A 22,110-nucleotide genomic window follows, 5' to 3' on the forward strand; every position below is an offset into this window, starting at 1 on the left:
TGGAGTAGGGTGTTCAATTCTTCTAGTTTCATGATCCCTGGATTCTGGAGATGTCATGCTGCCTTTCAGGTTGTTGGAGGAATTCTTACATCAGCACCTGCCCATTTCTTCCTCTCTGGATGGAACTCCTCAGCACTGAAGTGGGGGTAGTTGGTATTCCAAGGACACAGGAGACAGAAGGGCGACCTTGGTGGCAGGGTAGGGTCAAGTGGAACACAGAAGACCCTGCTGCAGAAGCTCGGGGTGGGGGGGGCTGTGCTGTCTTCTGAGGCAGTCTGCCCCAGCTAGCACCCACTCACCTCTCTGGATAGAACTCCTCAGCCCTGAAATAGGGACAGCTGATATTCCAAGGACACAGGAGGCAAAAGAGTGACAGTGGGGGCAGGGAACCGTCCCACAGAACACCGAAGACCCTGCCGCAGAAGCTGAGGGGGGCTGTGCTCTCTTCCGGGACAATCCGCCCAGGATAGCCCAGACTCACCCCTCTGGTTGGAACTCCTCAACACTGAAATAGGGACAGCTGGCATTCCATGGACACAGGAGACAAAAGGGTGACAGTGTGGGCAGGGAAGAGTCCAGTGGAATACCGAAGACCTTGCTGCAGAAGCTGAGGGGGGCTGTGCTCTCTTCTGGGACAGTCTGCCCCGGCTAGCACCCACTCATCTCTCTGGATAGAACTCCTCAGCCCTGAAATAGGGGCAGCTGGAATTCCAAGGACACAGGAGACAAAAGGACAACAGTGGGGCAGGGAAGAGTCCCGTGGAACTCTGAAGACCCTACCGCAGAAGCTGGGGGGGAGGTCTGTGCTCTCTTCCGGGACAGTCCGCCCCGGCTAGCACCTACTCACCTCTCTGTATAGAACTCCTCAGCACTGAAATCTGTATTTGCATTTTATAGCGTCTTTATCTATTTCTACAGAGACTTAAAATTTTCATTGTAAAGGTCCTTCACTTCCTTGGTTAGACTAGACATTTTATTTGCTCTGAGTCTATTGTTAATGGTACTGTGTGCACTATCTCTCTCTATGTTTGTTGGTGGTGTATAGGGAAGCTGTTTATTTGGCAAGTTGATTTTGTATCCTGCTACTTTACTGAAGTTTTATAATTCCTAGAAGTTTTGTGGTAGAATTTTGATGTGGGATTCCGTTTTGTTTTCTGTGAATACCATTGATTAATAAAGAATCTGCTTTAGACCTATTGTAACACAGAACAGTGAAAGGTGGTAATTCCAAGCAGATAGAGGTGGAGAAAGTAGGCAGAGTCAATGAGATGCTATGTAGGTACTGATAGAGACAGATGATGGTAAATCATGAGCCTCATGGTAATACATAGATTAACAGAAATGAGTTAATTCAAGATGTAAGAATTTGCTAGAAATATGCGTGAGATAATTGGCCAAGCATTGTTCTAATTAATGCAGTTTCTGTGTGATTATTTTGGATCTGGGTGACCAAGAAACAGACAAGCAGTCTCTACTTACAAATTGGCACTAGTGTGGGCAACTGCAGCCACATAAATCCTGAGAGAGCTTGGGAAGTAATTCTAGATACACAAAAAATAGAGTTTAGCACAGCTTCTTGGTAGTGGCATTTTTTTTTGAATGGGCTCTGTTTGCTGGTGGTAAGAAGGAGCATCATGGCTCCTTTAAAAGAACTCTTACCAATTCAGCATAAGAAAGGGCAGCTTCCTGATTCATGCTGCCAGCATGTTCTCTGGCTCTTTTGGGAGGTCGAGCACTTGAATGGGGTTTGTGAGCAGAGTGCTATAACTTGCTTAATGGCAACATTGACCTGCTTTGTGCCTAGAAATGGGGCTGTGAGCATGGCTTACAGAGCTGGTATTGAAGAGACCTCCGCCATGTTGGACTGGGTGGACCAAAAGGCAAAGCAGCCTTAGTCCTAGCCACCACGCCACTTAACATTTTAAGAAGTGCTCCTGGACAGAAAAGGATTTCAGATACACAATAAGACAGATTCAAACACAAAAGACTTCTAAATGAGGCACGGTGTGTTTTAAAAATGTACATAAGCTTGGGAGAGAGAAAAAAAAAGAGTATAGAGAGTTATAAAAAGAATTGAATCACTTTAAAAAATATAAAACAAAGTCTTTAAAGAGACAGAGTACAGATTAAAGAAATAAAGAAAAATAAGCATAAAGATGGAATATACACAGTCTGGATTATGCATATTATTGTGTTTTCTTTGAATTTTTTGACTGCAGAGAGAAATTTGATTCTGGTGATTGCTAAGCTGCACACACACACACACACACACACACACACACACACACACTATCTTGACTTCAAAATTTGAGTCTAAGGATATCTTGTTTTAGAAAAGAGGTTCTACTTTTGCTTCCACAGAGGATGAGAACCTGTGGATTCCTTCTAGACTAATGTGGTTTGATGGAATAAGACTCCCTGGAAGGTCTCTTTAAACCCCTCAAATTACTTTGCCCAATAAAAAGTGGGAAGCAGTTTGGAGAGAACAATGCTCAAATTTCCTAAATATTATTTATAAATGTTTGTTTATATTTAAAGGGGATATGATATAGAGATGAATGCTTTGCATTGGTATGGATCTTGGCTTATTGATAATTTTTTTGTTTTTTTTATTGATTTATGAATAATACCATTTAAAATTCCACTTTCTCCCCTCCTCCCATTTCCCTCCTGCTTCCCTACTCACCCTCTCTGCTACCCCTCCAGTCCTAAGAGAGGGCAGGGTATCCTGCCCTGTGGGAAGTCTAAGGCCCTCCCCACCTTCATCCAGGCTTAGGAAGGTGTGCATCCAAATAGACTAGGATCCCCAAAAGCCAGTACATTCAGTAGAGATAAATCCCAGTGCCATTATCATTGGCTTCTCAGTCAGCCCCAATTGTCAACCACATTCAGAGAGTTCAGTTTGATCCCATGCTCCTTCAGTCTCCGTCCAGCTGGCTTTGGTGAGTTCCCATTAGATCAGGCACACTGTCTCAGTGGGTGTACCCCCCTCGCAGTCCTGACTTTCTTGCTCATATTCTCCCTCCTTCTGATCTTCAACTGGCCCTTGGGAGCTCAGTCCAGTGCTCTGATGTGGGTCTCTGTCTCTATCTACATCTGGTGCCAGATGAAGGTTCTATGGTGATATTCAAGGTAGTCATCAGTCTGACTACAGGACAAGGACAGTTCAGGCACCCTATCCTCTAATGCCCAAGTGTGAGACCCTAATTTAAATAAGACCCCAACTCAAAAAGCCTGCTTGCAGTTGCTTTTAGCACATGCCCTAGATAGATGGCAATCAGCAGTGGAAAAGTATAAAACTTGCAAAACTTGCAAGACATCCTCAGTTGTTGCTTGCACCTTGACTGCAGTACCTTGTGCCACCCACCAGTCAGGAAACATCTGGTGCCAAGACTAGAACAGACAGAGTTCGTGGTTGATGTCACCATCTTTTATGGTATTTCTGGGAAACAAACAACTGTGGCCTAGGACTGATCCAATATGCTAATGTTGTATCCAATCATGCTGCACCCCACACCCATTATATTAATGTTGTGGTTATTGCCTATAAAAATTTGCTGGAATTGCTGTTCGGTCTGCTCTACCTTTTGAGAGGCTAGAGACACCCGGTGGCGCTATCGTTAATATGTAAATAAAGCCTCCTACTTCTCGCATCTGCTGGACTGGTAAATTGAGTCGTTGGTCTTCTCCCTCTTGGGCCTGCACCCACGTGAGTGAGGGTCTTTCACAAGAACCAGCTGGGGACATCCCTTAGACACCTAGGAACCCCTCTAGAGCCCAGCCTCTTGCCAACCCTAAAATGGCTCCCTTAATTAAGATATCTTCTTCCCTGCTCCCATATCTGCCCTTCCTCCTTCTCAACCATACCACTCCCCCAAGCTCTCCTATCTTTCCCTTCTCCCTTCTCTCTCCCACTCTCTCATTCCCTGCACTACCCCCATGATCCCAACTTTTGCCTGGCGATCTTGTTTGCTTCCAGTTTCCAGGAGGATCTATATGTTTTTTTTGAGTTCACCTTATTATTTAGCTTCTATAGGACTGCAAACTAAAGATTCAATGTCTTTTGTTTATGGATTGAATCCACTAATGGGTGAGTACATACCATATTCATATTTTTTTGGTGTGAGTTATCTCACTCAGGATAGTGTTTTCTATTTTCATCCACTTGCATGAAAGATTCAAGATGTCATTGTTTTTTGCCGCTGAGTAGTACTCTAATGTGTCTATGTGTCACGCTTTCTTTATTCATTTTTACATTAAGAGGCATCTAGGTTGTTTCCAGGTTCTGGCTATTAAGGATAATGCTGCAATGAACATAGTTTAACAAATGCTTTTGTAGTGTGATTGGGCATCTTGTGGGTATATTTCCAAGAATTGTATTGCTGGATCCTGAGGTAGGTTGACTCCCAATTTTCTGAGAAACTGCCACACTGATTTCCAAAGTGGCTGCACAAGTTTGCATTCCAACCCTCAATGGATGAGTGTTCTCCTTACTCCACATCCTCTCCAGCATAGGTTATCATTGGTGTTTTTGATTTTAGCCATTCTGACAGGTGTAAGATGGTATCTCAAAGTTGTTTTGATTTGCATTTCCCTGATCGCTAAGGAAGTTGAACATGACCTTAAGTATTTTTTGGCCCTTTGAACTTCTTCTGTTGAGAATTCTGTTCAGTTCAGTGCCACATATTTTAATTGGGTTATTTAGAATTTTAATGTCTAGTTTTTTGAGTTCTTTATCTCTTTAGGCGATCAGGCCTTTGTCTGATGTGGGGTTGGTGAAGATCTTCTCGCATTCAGTAGGTTGCCTTTTTGTCTTAATGACTGTATCCTTTGCTTTACAGAAGCTTCTCAGTTTCAGGAGGTCCCATTTATTAATTGTTGCTCTTATTGTCTGTGCTACTGGGGTTATACATAGGATGTGGTCTCCTGTGCCCATGTATTGCAGACTACTTCCCACTTTCTCTTCTATCAGGTTCAGTGTGATCAGATTTATATTGAGGTCTTTAATCCATTTGGACTTGAGTTTTGTGCATGGCAATAGATATATGGATCTATTTTCATTCTTATACAGGTTGACATCCAGTTATGCCAGCACGATTTGTTAAAGATGCTTTCTTTCTTCCATTGTATAATTTTAGCTCCTTTGTCAAAAATTAGGTGTTCATAGGTTTGTGGGTTAATATCTGGGTCTTTGATTCGATTCCATTGGTCAACATCTCTGTTTTTATGCCAATACCAAGCTGTTTTCATTACTGTAGCTCTGAAATAGAGTTTGAAGTCAGGGATGGTAATGCCTCCAGAAGTACTTTTATTGTAAAGGATTGTTTTGGCTATGCTGGGTTTTTTGTTTTTCCATATAAAGTTGATTATTGCTCTCTCAAGGTCTGTGAATAATTTTGTTAGGATTTTGATGGGGATTGCATTGAATCTATAGATTGCTTTTGGTAGAATTGCCATTTTTACTATATTGATCCTCCCAATCCAAGAGCAAGGGAGATCCTTCCATTTTCTGGTATCCTCTTCAATTTCTTTCTTCAAAGACTTAAAGTTCTTGTCAAATAGATCTTTCACTTCCTTGGTTAGAGTTAACCCAAGATACTTTATGCTATTTGTGACTATCATGAAAGGTGATGGTTCTCTGATTTCCCTCTCTGCTTCTTTATCCTTTGTGTATAGGAGGGCTACTGATTTTTTGAAGTTGATCTTGTATCCTGCCATATTACTGAAGGTGTTTATCAGCTGTAAGAGTTCTTTGGTAGAGTTTTTGGGGTCGTTTATGTACACTATCATATCATCTGCAAAGGACAAAAGTTTGACTTCTTTTTTTTTAATTTTTATTTTTCTATTCAATTATTTACACTTTCTTCCATCCTCCCAATCCCCACCCACTCTCCCATACCCCTCCTCCCTCTCCTGCCCTGCTTGAGAGAGGGCCAGGAATTCTCTCCTGTGGGAAGTACAAGGCCCTCCTCCCTACATCCAGGCCTAGGGAGCTGTGCATCCATATAGACTAGGGTCCCAAAAAGCCAGAACATGCCATAAAAACAAGTCCCAGTGCCTTTATCAATGGCTTCTCAGTCAGCCCCCATTGTCAGCCACAATTAGAGGGCCCAGTTTGATCACATACTCATTCAGACCCGGTCCAGCTGGATTTGGTGAGTTCCCATTAGAACAGACACACTGCCTCAGTTGGTGAACCAACCCCTCACGGTCCTGACTTCCTTGCTCATCTTTTCCCTCCTTCTGCCTTTAAACAGGACCTTGGGAGCTCAGTCCATTGCTCTGATAAGGGTCTTTGTCTCTGTCTCCATCCTTTGCTGGTTTAAGATTCTATGGTGATATTCAAGATAATCAGCAGCATGATAGTGGGGCAAGGACAGTTCAGGCACCCTCTCCTCTGCTGTCCAAGTACCTAGTTGGGGACATCTTGTGGACACCTGGGATCCCTTCTCTTGCCTATCCTAAAATGGATTCCTTACTGTAGGTATCTTCTTCCCTGCTCCTATATCCATCCTTCCTCTCTCTCTACTCTCACACTCCCCCAAGTTCTTGCCAGACCTTCCCTTCTCTCTTTCCTGTCCCCTTCTCCCCTTCCCCAAAATTCACCCCCCCTGGCCCCCCCATGCTCACAGATTTTGTTTTGCAATCTTGTTTGCTTCCAATTTCCTGGAGGATCTATATATGGTTTTCTTTGGGTTCACCTTGTTATTTGACTTCTCTGGGCTTGTGAACTATGGGCTTAATGACCTTGGTTTATGGCTAGAGTCCACAAATGAGTGAGTACTTACCAAATTCATCTTTTTGGGTCTGGGTTATCTCAGTCAGGATAGTGTTTTCTATTTCCATCCATTTGCATGCAAAATTCAAGATGTCATTGTTTTTTTGCCACTGAGTAGTAATCTAATGTGTATATATTTCACACTTTCTTTATCCATTCTTCCATTGAGGGGCATCTAGGTTGTTTTTAGGTTCTTGATATTACAAATAATGCTGCTATGAACATAGTTGAACAAATGCTTTTATGGTATGATTGGGCATCTCTTGGGTATATTCCCAAGAGCGGTATTACTGGATCCTGAGGTAGGTTGATTCTGAATTTCCTGAGAAACCGCCACACTGATTTCCAAAGTGGTTGCACAAGTTTGCATTCCCATCAGCAATAAATAAAATAAGTGTCTTTTGGACACTTATATGATGGATTACATTGAAAGATTTTCATATGTTGAACCAACCCTGCATCTCTGGGATGAAGCCTACTTGATCATAATGGATATTTTTTTTGATGTTTTTTGGATTCTGTTTACCAGAATTTTATTGAGAATTTTTGCATCAATGTTCATGAGTGAGATTGGTCTGTAATTCTCTTTCTTGGTTGGGTCTTTGTGTGGTTTTGAAATCAGCTTCATAAAAAGAGTTTGGCAATGACTGTTCTGTTTCTATTTTGTGAAACACATTAAGGAATATAGATATCAACTCTTCTTGGAAGTTCTGATAAAATTCTGCATTTAGACCATCAGGTCCTGGGTTTTTTTCGGTTGGGAGGTTTTTTTTATGACAGCTTCTATTTCCTCACGACTTATAGGTCTATTTAAATTGTCCAACTGGTCTTGATTTAATTTTGGTAAATGGTATTTATCTAAAAACAAGTCCATTTCTTTTACATATTCCAATTTTGTGGCATATAAGCTTTTGTAGTAAGACCTATTGATTCTCTGAATTTCCTCAGTGTCTGTTGTTATGTCTCTCTTTTCATTTCTTATCTTGTTAATTTGCGTGCTCTCTCTCTGCCTTTTGATTAGTTTTGATAAAGATTTGTCAATCTTGTTGACTTTCTCAAAGAACCAGCTCTTTGTTTCATTGATTCTTTGGATTGTTTTCTGTGTTTCAGCTTTCAGTTTGATTATTTCCAGTCTTCTATTCCTCCTGGGTGAGTCTGCTTCTTTTTTTCTAGAGTTTTCAGCTGTGTTATTAAGTCTCTTATGTGTGCTTTCTCTGTTTTTTTTAATGTGGGCACTTAGAGCTATGAACTTTCCTCTTACCACTGCTTTCATAGTGTCCCATAGGTTTGGGTATGTTGTGTCTTTATTTTCGTTAAATTCAAGGAAGACTTTAATTTATTTCTGTATTTCTTCCTTGATCCAGGGGTGGTTCAGTAATTGACTGTTCAGTTTCCATGAGTTTTATAGGCCTTCTGGGTATTGTTAGGTGGAATAATTCTAACTTTATTCCATGGTGATCCGACAAGACATAGGTGGTTACTAATATTTTTGTATCTGTGGAAGTTTGCTTTGTTACCGAGTATGTGATCAATTTTCGAGAAGGTTCCATGAGATGCTGAAAAGAAGGTAAATTCTTTTCTATTCGGGTGGAATGTTCTATAGATGTCTGTTAAGTCCATTTTATTCATTACGTCTGTTAGTTCTCTTATTTATATGTTAAGTTTCTGTCTGATTGACCTGTCCATTGGTGAGAGAGGAGTGTTGAAGTTTCCTATGATTAGCGTATGTGGTTTGATGTGTGCCTTAAGTTTTAGTAATATTTCTTTTACATAAGTGGGTGCTTTTATATTAGGGGCACAGGTATTCAGGATTGAGACTTCATCCTGATGAATTGTTCCTGATGTGAGTATAAAGTGTCCATCTCCATCTCTTCTGATTGATTTTAGTTTGAAGTCAATTTTGTTAGATATTAATATAGCCACACCTGCTTGTTTTGTAGGACCATTTTATTGGAAAACCTTTTCCCAACCCTTTACTTTGAGTAGATGTCTGTCTTTGTGGTTGATGTGTGTTTCTTGTAAACAGCAGAATGTTAGATCCTGTTTTTGCATCCAATCTCTTAACCTATGCCTTTTTATAGGTGAATTGAGTCCATTGATATTAAGTGATATTAATGACCAGTGCTTGTTAACTCTGGGGGTTTTTTTTGGTGGTAGAGTTTGTGTGTTTCCCTTCTTTGAGTTGTGCTGGTGAAGGGTTGTTAGATGTCTGAGTTATTGCAGGCATTGTTTGGATTCCTGGGTTGATACTTTCCTTCTATTACTTTCTGTAAGGCTGGATTTGTGGCTACGTATTGTTTAAATTTGTTTTTTCCTGGAATAACTTGTTTTCTCCATTGATGGTGAACAAAAGCTTGGTTGAGTATAGTAGTCTGGGGTTGCATCCATGGTCTCTTAATTTCGGCAGCACAACTATCCATAGAGAAGTCAGGTGTAATTCTGATAGGTTTACCTTTATAAGTTACTTGACCTTTTTTTTTGCAGCTCTTAATGCTCTTTCTTTATTCTGTATGTTTTGTGTTTTGATAATTATATGCCAACGGGATGTGTTTTTTTTGATCCAGTTTATTTGGTGTTCTGTATTCTTCTTGTACCTTCATAGGAAAATCCTTCTTTAGGCTGGGAAAGTTTTCTTCTATAATTTTGTTGAATATATTTTCTGTGCCTTTGAGCTGGAATTCTTCTCATTCTTCTACTCCAATTATTTGTAGGTTTGGTCTTTTTATGGTGTCCCAGATTTCCTGGATGTTTTGTAATGAGAATTTCTTGGATTTGCTGTTTTCTTTGATCAGTGTATTTATTTTCTCTATAGCGTCTCCAGCATCTGAAATTCTTTCTTCTATTTCTTATATTCTGTTGGTTATGCTTGTCTCTGTAGTCCCTGTTCGTTTACCCAGATTTTCCATATTCAGCCTTCCCTTGGTTTGTGTTTTCTTCATTGCCTCCATTTCAGTTTTCAGTTCTTGAATTGTTTCCATTATCTTTTTGATTGTTTTTTCTTGGTTCCCTAGGGTTTCTTTTAGGGATTTATTCATTTCTTTGAACTTTTTGTTATTCTTCTCATCCATTTCTTTAAGGGAGTTTTTTACCTCTTATTTAAGGGACTCTATCACTTTCATAATGTCTATTTCTTCTACTTCTTCTGTATCAGGGTGTTCAAGTCTTCCTTTTGTATTTTTGCTTGGTTCTGGTGTTATCATGCTGTTTTTCAGATAGTTGGAGGAATTCTTGCATTGGCACCTGCCCATCTCTTCCTTCAAATGCTCTCTGATGGATTTTCTGGTACAGGATAAAGGCCACTTGCTGGTCAGAAACCTCTCAGACAAAAGGGCGGGCTCGCAGAGTGCAGGCTCAATGAAACAAAGGAACTCTTGTGCCCTTTCACTCCTCACTTTTCCCCCAGATCCTCCTAGCTCCACTTTTTATCTCCAGGCAAGATTTATTTTTTAGAGCACAACCAAAATATCACAACAGAAAATATGATTGTAAAAGTCATTGATTATGTGAATAGCCATTGTAAATATGATGAAGAGGTTTTTCCCTAGGAGTAGCACACGCATTTGATTTGATATGTGTTATTTTTCTCTAAACACTCTCTTTATTAACCTCTGTGGTTAAGGCCTACATTCAATGTCTTTAATAAACTACATCCATGCTTAAAAATAGTGCCAAAATGTATTAAATTATTTTCAAACAAAGAAGTTGTTAACAATCAACTTCAAAAACTTAAGACTGAAATGTCAAAGAAAAATATTTTCAAAACACTTCAAGATACACACATAGACAAAGACATTGAAAAAAGACTCCAGTAGATTAGAAAATAACAGCAGTAATTAGTGAATAGAAGTGAATGAAATTTAAGCACTTCTGAGAGTGAAAATGCTGTCAGCAGAACATTCCAAAATCATTCATAGCTATATACCTGATAATGAACTAATAATTTAGAACCTCTGAAATTCTAAAAATGTAAACACGTTATAACTGAATGATCCAATGACTAAATGTACCAATGAAATGAACCAGCACCTTTCAAAGGTAGACACATGCAACAAAGGTACATGTAACTAATAAGTGCATGGAATAGGTCTCACCATGATTTGCCTTTAAGGATAATCTAATTCAAGATACATTAAGATTCTAAGTTATCCCTTGAAGAATGGATCTTTAAATCAATGTACATACAAAGAAAGCAAAAACTGGTGAGGATGTGGGACAAAGGAACTCAACAATGTTGGACACAATTTTATTCAGTGGAACCACTATGTAATTTAATATGGAGGCTTCTAAAACTGAAAATAACTGGCAATAGATGCACCTACAACCACTTTGCTAATAAGTGCAATGAAAGGTATGTCTGTACAATATAGAGACCCCTGCACATCCACCTATTTATTAAGGTGACAATCTTAACAGTCATTTGATGAATTCATCTTAAAAGCCAATAAACAGGTGAGATAGGGAATTAACTTATATGTTGATTAATATATGAATAGATAAGCAAATATATTACATATATATAATGATTCTTTCATATTTCATATAATCAAATTATTAAGAATTTTATACATTTTTACATTTTACTGCTCTTATACCATGTTTTTATTCTTCATATCCGAAATAAGACAGAATCAGAAAGACAAATTAGTGAATGTTCCTGTATATGGAAGCTATATTTTACACACACATGCACACACACACACACACACACACACACACACGTACACACACATGCATGCACACACATATACCTCACATTTATAGAGAACAGGCTGTTTTGGAATAGAAAAGAGAACAGTGGGAAGGAAAAGAAGAGCAAAATGAACAATAAATATAACCTAAATGGATTATGTAAATTGAATAAAGGTGTAACTATGAAATCTACCAATTTAAAAATGGAAAATCTAAAATGTGTTATTTGTATTCTGAAACAGAAAAGCATGATCTGAAGGCCTATGTCATACACTGTAATGCAATTTGAAAAACCAATAGATTTTAACATACAGATTTGTAAGTGTTGCAATATTAATTTTGCGATTTCATCATTTTAGTTTCTCATGAATTTGCAAAGTGGGATTATTGTTTCAATTATTATGTTTTGTATGATAAAGTTGTAAAATGATGATTGATTTTCAATCTGAAAGATTAAAAGTTTCTAGTAATATAGAATTTGGTTGTTGTAAGTTATAGAGAATGCAATTAGAGTGACAAACATATTTGATTATCTTTAAATTGGTAAATGTGAATGAATATGTTCATTAAAAATATAAATAAACAGACAAATGACTCTTAAGAATGCACAAAATGGCATGTTCTATTTTGTCCTCAGGCCACATAATTGTGCAGTAACAAAAGAAAAAAAGCAGTACTTAATACCTTTTCTGGAGTAAAGAAAAAAATCTAAAAATGTTTTTGTTGATACCCATTTTCTTTTCTTATTCTTCCAAAATTAATTTATGAAGTCCTTAGAGACCTAGACAAACTGAATCAGTCTGGATAATGATGACCTCTGTGCATTCAATCTTCCGGGTCCTAGTACAGTCAATAATTATCCTGTGCTTCCAGTTCTTCACTTACATGTTGTGGTGAACTTGGCACGTGTATCTTTCTCTTTGCATGGATAACTATACCAGAAAATTATTAAATGTCACTGCTCATATCTTCTGTGGCACAGAGACTGAACACCTCTCAGGATCTGGTGTGATAAGGTGAATGTATCAGTACTTCCTGATCATGACAGAGCAGAACAGTAGCTTAAACTGGTAGGTGCCGAGAATGTGGTTATGTAAAGGATTATTGGAAAAATTCTTTCCACATTGGTGTAGATGAACTTGACAATCCTTGTATAAAAATGGAAGAATAGTGACAAATTTTTTCAGTTATTTGGACTATGAAATGTATGTTCTTTTGTATTGAGTATACTAGATACTTCATTCATAATTTATTTTTCATTGACCCTGATTTTCCATATACTTACCTCACATAAAGTGGATACCTTTAAACTATTTCCTGCAAATTCCCAAATGTCTATGATGTACATGGTGAGGAAAAGTTGGAATAGGCTATTAATCATAACACTGAGCACTGTTTTTTACGGTGCTCTGAGTTTTAGGTCATGAACAATGCCTGTATAAAGTTTGTTTCTTTCTATCTTCTGCTTTCCTCTTATATTTTAGAAAATGAAACAGCACATTACGTTGAAACCTCTACAGGACTGTTAGGTATAAAAAGTTGAAGCCATATTGAGTGGAGTTATTATGGGTACAAGTTGCCATACCAGGGGAACCATAGCAGTTAATCTATTAATAACTTAACCAATCATATTATTTCTTGTTACTGCAGGAAGATACTTGTTACTTCCCTTGTTACAGGGAAGACCTCGTCTCCCTGTCTTCTTTTGGAGATGCATGGTTTATCCCAAGTGAAATTATCAGATACTGTAGGTATATTATCTGTAGGAAAGAGATATAGAGGGAAAACTGAGTGCTCATATCATAATACATCAGATCAGATGTGTCCCTGGAATCACTATATGATATACTTGCAGCCTTCTATTGTTTTCTCCATTCTCACATTAGCCCACACATTTTCAAAAGAAGTGATAGTGTCAGACCTTGCATTCTATATTGTCCAGAGAATGATCTACAATGTACCAAGCAAAAATAAAAGAATAGCAAATTTTTAGTAGTTACATAGCAAAACATCACCAAATCAGACACTCAGAACAAGCAACACAAATCTACCTGGAACTCTTTAAAGTTGTCAACGGGAGCACACCATAGCTACTTCTTCTTGAACTGTTTCTCCATGCATGAGCTCCCCATGTGTGAACTTCCTGTGACTGAACTTTCAGATTCTCTTTCCCAATACATGATCTTACACTATGTCATAAACAATAGTCACATATGTTGGATATAGTTTACTTCCTAGCTGTTTTCAAGGGCAAAGTGATTTAATATTAGTCTGTTTTATTCTTCTCTTCCCTTTTTATCAGAAAGACCATCAGAGCTTTGAGGACACTTTGACACAAACCTGTTTGGGTATGAAATGTGCTGGAGACAACTCCAATTCCAGAGCTAATTTCTCAGTGAACTCAAACAACATATTACATTTTACTAATGTAATGAGTATTACATCTATTTTTTTATTCCTACTGAGGAAAATAGGAGTCAGGAAAAAAAGTACCTGCAACATAATTGTGATAAATATCTCCGAACACCTGCTTAAAAATTTCTCTTGACCAGAAACTGATAAAAAGAAATTAGTGAATCACATGCATACTATGACAGATCATTTGTTGTGCTTTGTTTTGAGATAGTCTTGTTAAACCAAGGCTACTCTGGTACTCACAATTCTCCTATACCAGCTTCCTGATTACTGAAGTTAGAGATATGGGCCACTATATACACTCTGCTAATCTTATTTTGAGTATTTTGACTCCAACTACTTCTATGTGTGGGAAGTTATTATTAAAGTTGAGTTCTAGGACCTAAACACAATAGGTTCTTCATATAGGTTTATATATGTGTCTTACATGTAATATATATATATTAATATTATATGTTGCAAAAAATTGACAGAAAAATTAAAATACTGTTACTTGCAATAGTTAGGCAAATATACATGCCATTCAAGTAATATATAAGTTAACTGTAAATATTCGGGTTAACATAAAATAAATTCTTTCATTTCTAATTCTCTGAGGTTCATACTTTTTAAGATACAGGAAGCATGAACATGGAAACCTTACTAACCACTGAATGAACACTTCCATGGTTTCCAATTTTTCAAAATTGATGTAGCTTCAAAGTAACAGATTCTATCCTGTCTGCACATTAATTCTTTCAAGTAATGTTAAATTAAACTAGAGACAAAACAGTTTTCATTTGTGTCTTTATAATTAAATTTTTCACACAGATGTCAAAATGTTGATAGAAAATTTCCTCAGTGAGAAGGAGGGATACATTGGCAGGCACAGGCAGATGTACTTCAGACTGAAACACATTATGGAGGTTTCCATTACCCAATTCCAATGTCATATGAAACTATTCATCAGCTAATTATTTTTATAAGAATAGTATTTTGTATGTTTTAAGTCTACTGTGATTCATTTGTGAGGGAGCACGGGGTGTATATTTTAAGACTGGAGGGAGTAAAAGGAAGAGGGGAGAGTGTATTCTATTAAAATAAAATAATTAAAAGGTACCATAATTTAAAAAATTATGAAACACCAGAAACCTTCTCCAGGTTAAGGTCCCCCAAAAGATGTGTGGAGTCAGTAGGAGCAGGGACTTGCAGGGAAAAGGACTGACATGATCGGAGGATGAATCCAGATTGCTGCCTGCATGTTTGTGGAAAAAGGGAACCCACAGAGACAGCTGACCTGAACTCTGAGTCAACAGTTAGGGAAACTGTATGGGACTGACCTAGGTCCCCTGCATGTGTGTGATAGTTGTATAGTTTGTTCTGTTTGTATGACTCCTAGCAGTGAGATCAGGATCTGTCCCAGGCACTTAGCTGACTTTCGAAAACCTATTTCCCATCCTGGATTACATTGGTCAGCCTTGATGTGTGGATAGAAGATTAGTCCTACCTCAACTCGATATGATAAACTTTGCTTAAGACCAAGGGAGGCCTGCCCCTTTCTGAATAGAGAGGAAGGAGGAGTGGATGGGAAGGGGAGCAGATGGGTAGGGGGACTGCAGGAGAGGAGGGAGGAGAAACTGTGGCCCACATGTAAAATAAATGAAAAAAATGTTAATAAAGTAAAATAAAAAGAAAAAAGCTACACATTTTATACAAGATTGAAAAAACCAGACTCAATGACTCTGGGACAAAACTGGTCATTAACTTCATTACAACGTTTTTTTCTGAGATAAAAGTGAAAAGTTCAACAAGTATCTAAATGTCTATTGTTTTCTGAGGCTTATTAATTTCCCATTAAGCCAGTGAAAGGGTCACAAGTTTCTTTTGCCAGAGATAAGGATAATGACTATTTCTAGCGAATGGGAATTCTCTCAAGACCCTGAGGTAATGGAGACTCTTATACAAATGTCTGACCTTGGGAAAAGCATGTTTTTCTGGGGACCAGATACTGTACTACATTTTAAGACTAATTTTTATTTCTTGAGGGTCTTGATGCAGCATTGCACTGTACTGCTCCCTGATTTCACTCCTTTGTGTCTTAGTCTAACTGTATCGGCCTGTTCTGCTCATATGTTCCCAAAAGGGAAGGTCCTAATGTCCAACTCTTTTCCCACTATATAGCACTGTTCTGATTCCTCTATAATTTTTTAACTCTTTCCCTTAATGACCTCAGGATCTGGATCTGTATTGTGTGCTTTAGTCCTTGGTGTGATGTGTGTCCAATTAGTAAATCTCTAACTTCCTGTTCTTAGTGTAATCAGGGGGCATAGTGGGGATTCGTATGTGCTAAGTCATCAAACTTTATGGTTTCACAGTGGTGGGGATTTTTCCAAAGAATTATTATTATTATTATTTTTGATTTTTGAGACAGGGTTTCTCTGTAGTTTTTGGTGCCTGTCCTGGAACTAGCTCTTGTAGACCAGGCTAGCCTCGAACTCACAGAGATCCACCTGCCTCTGCCTCCCGAGTGCTGGGATTAAAGGCGTGTGCCACCACCGCCCGGCAAGAATTATTTTCTTTAAAGAGGTTTCCATTTTATATATTTTCATTCTTCAAAGGCTGCACAAAGTTTCCCAAAGGAAAAGACAATAGGGAACTCCCATAATACATAGTAGGAATCATTAAAATTGAAAGTAAAAGGGTCCTGGAGAAGTGTGATCTGCAATATTGAAATTCTGGAACTTTGTCAAGCAGTACTGGTTGCTATGCAGCCTATGCCATTAAATGCATTCTTTTCAATGACTTCAAATCCAAGACCTCCTTTAGGTTCTACACACATTGCATGGGTAGGATTTTTCTATCTTTTACCATCTTATTGAAATATTTTGTTTCTTTAATTTTATTTAATTATTTTAATTATTTAATATTTTATTTATTCTTTGAGAGTTTGACATCCAACAAATACATTTATTTTCTGAACTCCATTCTGTGGCACTATTTCCTTTACTGGAAAATGGCATGTTGAAATTTATTTGTGTATCATGAATCTGAACAGACTACTAGTATAATATTGACCTGAAATCTTACTAAATAGGATATTGGGGGATAAACGTAATTCTTTTTAGAGAAAAACTAACACAAGAGATTAAGAATGACATCAAAAGGAGATCATGTATGGCAATCAGAGAACTTTACCCAGTCAATGTATTTTAAAGTTCTTGTTTGGGTGTCCTCAAGAGTGGTAGAGTTGGATCTTAAGGTTCTATTCCCACCTCCCATCGGAAACACCAAGGACGTGTGACTGTACAAATTTATGCTCCCGTCACCAATACCTAGGTGTTCTAGCTTCCTTTCATCCCCACCAACATGAGATGTCACTTGTTTTATCCATCTTGGCCAGTCTGATGGGTGGTAAGTTCAAATCTCAGAGTAGATTTTCCTGATGACTAAGAATGTCATAGCAGTAGATAGCTAGCACAAAACAAATTCCAAGGCATTTTTACAGACTTTTTTCTTGTGTTACTTTACTGTGGTTTTTATTTTGTCTCTTAAATTTTTTACTTGTATATTATGGTTTTTGCTTTGTGGTTTGTGGGTTTACTTGTGTATTTGTGTTGTGTCCTTCTTTGTCTGTTTGTTGGGATTCTTTGCCTGCCTTTTGGATTTCTACATAGAGAGAAATAAAGGGCATGAAGGTGGGTAGTTGGGGTGGGTGGAGAGTATATAGGAGTAGTTGGGGGAGGGGAAAGTATAGATACAATATATTGTGAGAAAAGTTTTTTCAATAGAAAATTTATAAAACAAATAATTAAAATTATTTTTATGAACTAAATAAGTACATAGAAGTTTTGAAGGTGTGAAGGTGTTTTGATTGTACTAAGCTTATGCTGAATGAGGTCACTGTCTCAGTTAATTTCATGTGCTAGGGAAATAATTTTAATAAATGTGTGCTCTGTATATGGAGACTAAAACTACATGATATTAAAAGCTAATACATTCTGAAGTTTATAAGGATAGGTTTCAATTATTTTATGTGAGTAGTAGGTACCTTTATATAAATAGTTTTACAAAATGCTTTTTGATTGATGTGCAAATCAATGTCAACATGGATACATTGGTGGAAAAAAGACCTACCCATCCAATTAATGATATAATAACTTTTAGACTGATGTTCATAAAAAATAAAATAATATTCAGAGAATCCGGCCACATTCAGAGAATCTGGTTGGATCACGTCCTCGTTCAGTCCCAGTCCAAATGGCCTTGGTAAGCTCTCATTAGATCCGTCCCCTTGTATCAGTGGGTGATAGCATCCCTCGCAGTCCTTATTTCCTTTTTCATTTTCTTCGTCCTTCTGCTCCTCATTTGGACCTTGGGGGGCTCAGTCCGGTGCTCCAATGTGGGTCTCCGTCTGTATCGCCATCCATCGCCAGATGAAGGATCTATGGTGATAAACAAAATATTCGTCAGTATGGTTATCGGCCAAGGCCGGTTCAGGCACCCTCTCCTCTGTCCAGAGAACAATCTGGGGATCTCTCCTTGGACCTGGGATCCCATATATAATCAAGTCTCCTGTAAACCCTAAAATGACTCCCTTAGTTGAACTATATTCTTCCCTGATCCCATATTCATCCTTCCTCCCTCCCCCCCATCCCGGTCCACAGAACTTTTCCCATTCCTCCCCTACTCCCTTCTCTCTAACCGTCTCCCCTTCCAACAACCCCCCCCCCCCCATGCACCCGAGGTTACCTGGGACTCTTGTCTATTTCCTACCTCCTGGCGGATATCTAAATAATCCAACCAGATTCTCTGAATGTGGTCGGATTCTCTGAATGTGGCTGGCCCGGAGTCTTTCTGAAAAGCCATTGACAATGACACTGGGACTTGTTTCCTCTGCATATACTGGATTTTGGGGATCCAGTCTGTTTCGATACTCATCTTCCTGGACCTGGAGGGAGGGGGAGGAACTTGAACTTCCCACAGGGCAGGAAACCCTGACTGCCCTTTGGGACGAAGAGGGAGGAGGAGAGGGAGTGGGGGGAGTGGGAGGGTGTTGGGAGGAGGGGCGGAAATGGAAACTTTTATAATTTAATAAAATTACTTTCAGAAAAAAAAGAAAAAATAAACTAATATAAATATAAAAGGGTTCAAAACTTTGTAGTTAATTTTTCAAATTTCCATTAAATACTACTTAAAATGTAAGTATTACCAAATGTGTATGTATTACTATATGTAGTTGTGTAATTGATTGTAATGAGTTCAATATCTAAGCATTTTCTGAAGGGCAAGAAATATTCTAAGATAATATTCTCATCTTTAGTTAGAAAGAATCAAACATCTTGATTATTAATCTCATGTACTTAGTTATGAATTTAGGTAAAGAAATTTGGACATATTAAATTATTCACACACACATATCTTGATAGTGATTTGTGACTATCAAAACAAGTTTAATACTTATATTTCTGCTATTCTCCTAAGAAGATTTAATTAAATGCCTTGAATATGGGCATGCTTATGAGGATCTAACTGTCAAAGAAAACATTTTGGAAAGAATTCTAGACATATTGTATTTGTTAAAACTGGGAAGTGTTAGTGGGCTTATGAACCTCAAGTGGTAAACTTTTATTTCTGAGGATCTGCATGAGAAATATATGAGTTTTGGGTGCTCTTTTACTTGTCTCATTATTTAAATAAATTTTCTTTTTGAAAAGGGTTGTGGTTAATGAAGAAATAGAGAATCGAACAGGTGTCTTGGAATTCCATCTCATGGGACTCTCAGAGGATCCAGAGCTGCAGCTTCTCCTCTTTGGATTATTCTTAGCCATGTACCTGGTCACAATGCTTGGGAACCTGCTCATCATCCTGGTCATCATCTTTGACTCACACCTCCATACACCTATGTACTTCTTTCTGTCCAACTTGTCTTTGGTTGATATCTTTTTCATATCTACTACAATCCCCAAAATGATTGTGGGCATCAGTATTCACAGCAGAGTAATTTCCTATGCAGGCTGCTTGACACAAATGTCTTTTTTTCTGCTTTTTGTGTGTATGGATGACATGATTCTAACTGTGATGGCTTATGATCGTTTTGTTGCCATTTGTCATCCCCTTTATTATACGGTAATTATGAATCCTAAGGTCTGTGTTATTTTAATTTTGTTGTCATTTTCAATAAGTATTTTTGATTCACAGCTGCACAATTTGATTGCCTTACAAGTTACTTGCTTCAAGAATGTGGAAATTGCAAATTTCTTCTGTCACCCTTCTCAACTCCTTAATCTTGCTTGTACTGATACACTCATCAGTAACATAGTAATATATTTTATTGGTGTCATACTTGGTATTTTTCCTGTTCTAGGGATCATTTTCTCATACTGCAAAATTGTTTTCTCTATTCTGAAAATCCCCTCCTCAAGTGGGAAATACAAAGCCTTCTCCACTTGTGGTTCTCACCTGTTAGTAGTTTGTTTATTTTATGGAACTGGGATTGGTGTGTATCTTGGCTCAGCTGTGTCACATTCTCCACGAAAGAATGCAGTGGCCTCATTGGTATATACTGCAGTAAGCCCTATGCTCAACCCCTTCATCTATAGCCTCAGGAATAGAGATTTCAGTAATGCCTTGAAGAGATCACACAGTAGGGTTTTCTAATCTCATAGCCCATGGCTTCCCTTTAGAATAATAACTAGAAATATAGAATAAAATCTGTTGGTCACAATGTTTTTGAAGTCCATGAGTTAAATTGTACATCATGATTTATTGTTGTTGTTTGGTTGTTTTTAATTTTTCTTTTAAAAATAGTATCACATTGCCAGGTGGTGTTGATGCGCACCTTTAATCCCAGAAAATGGGAGGCAGGGACAGGTGGATCTCTGTGAGTTTGAGGCCTGCATTGTCTACGAGAGCTAGTTCCAGGACAGCCATGGCTGTTCCACATACAAACCCTGTCTTTAAAAACCAAAAAAATATGACCACTGTGGTTGGGATGAATGTTGAATGGCAAGAATTTCAACAAGTTTTGCAAAAACTTCAGTTCAAGAATGTAAATAATTTCTGAATATGAATGATATTTTGACTGTTGTTCCCAAATGTGTATGTGTGTGTGTGTGTATGTGTATGTATGTGTGTGTTATGAACAGATGGGTCTAAAATCTCTATTCAGCAATATTATCAATATGTAATTCAAAGGTCAGATTAGAGGTTTTAAAATTGATCTAATGCACATTTCACTTAATTCTAGAGCTAATTACTGCTTGATGCTTATAGTCTTCAGTAAGCATTCTCATGATAATCGAATTCATCATAATTAAATTCATTTCTTTTTATTTATTCTTTGAAACTTTCATAAATATATATGATAGATTCTGGTTCAAAATAATCACCTCTCCATTATCTCTTATACTTCTCCTAACCCAACAAACTCTTGCTCCTACCAAATTCACATTCCACTTTCTTATCTTTCTGGATTTTTTTTTGATCGACTGGGTTAACTTAGGCTACATACATATACATGAGATGAAGTAATCTACTGAACTGCAAGTATCTCACGGTACTTATATTACTGCGGACAATGACTTTCCCTACATTAGACTGATATTAGCTTTGATGTGTGGGACAAGTTCTATGAGCCCTTTATGCTTTGTTAGGTTTCTAGACTAGGTTTTGTGGAAGCCCTATACATGTATTGTGAGTATATGAGTATAAAGTCCGTAAAACAGCATTTCACTGCTATCTAAGTAGTTATCAGGCTATTATGTCCTTCTGCCTCCTTTTCTGTAATGGTTCCTGAGCCTTAGATGGGTGATACTGGTTTAATACTTAAAGATGTACACGAGTATTCTTATCATTTTGATCAACTATGAATCTTAACGTTAGTTGTCAGATTGTATAAGTGGAAAGTTCCTTGAACAATTCTGAGAGTAATGATAGTCTAATGGTACAATATTTAAGAGGCATTATGATACAATGTATATTTTACAAAACAAAAGATATATATATATATATACTCTGAGCACCTGTGACCATAATATATCTTTGGCTTTGACCAGTCTACAGTACTGAGTATGAATTTCCTTAGGCTACAGATGAGAAAATAGTTAATTATCCTTATAGCATAGATGACATGGTTGCATAAGTACAGAAGTTTAACTTGACTACTTTCATCCAGGGTAAAAACAGAAATATGACTGTTGATTTATACAAATAAAGCTTATTTTTAATCATATTCATTATATTAATCTCTT

General features: G+C 37.7%; 1 protein-coding gene across 1 annotated transcript; it reads left to right on the forward strand.

Moving 5' to 3' along the window:
• Window positions 1–19,615: 19,615 nt before the first annotated feature.
• On the forward strand, window positions 19,616–20,518 carry LOC125408241 (olfactory receptor 7E24-like). Its single transcript, XM_048446363.3, has one exon. It carries the CDS (start codon window positions 19,631–19,633, stop codon window positions 20,516–20,518), a length of 888 nt encoding a protein of 295 aa, XP_048302320.3. The 5' UTR covers window positions 19,616–19,630.
• The last annotated feature ends 1,592 nt before the right edge of the window (window positions 20,519–22,110 follow it).

Source organism: Myodes glareolus, chromosome 4, assembly GCF_982192425.1.
Source record: "Myodes glareolus chromosome 4, mMyoGla1.1, whole genome shotgun sequence".
NCBI lineage: Eukaryota > Metazoa > Chordata > Mammalia > Rodentia > Cricetidae > Myodes > Myodes glareolus.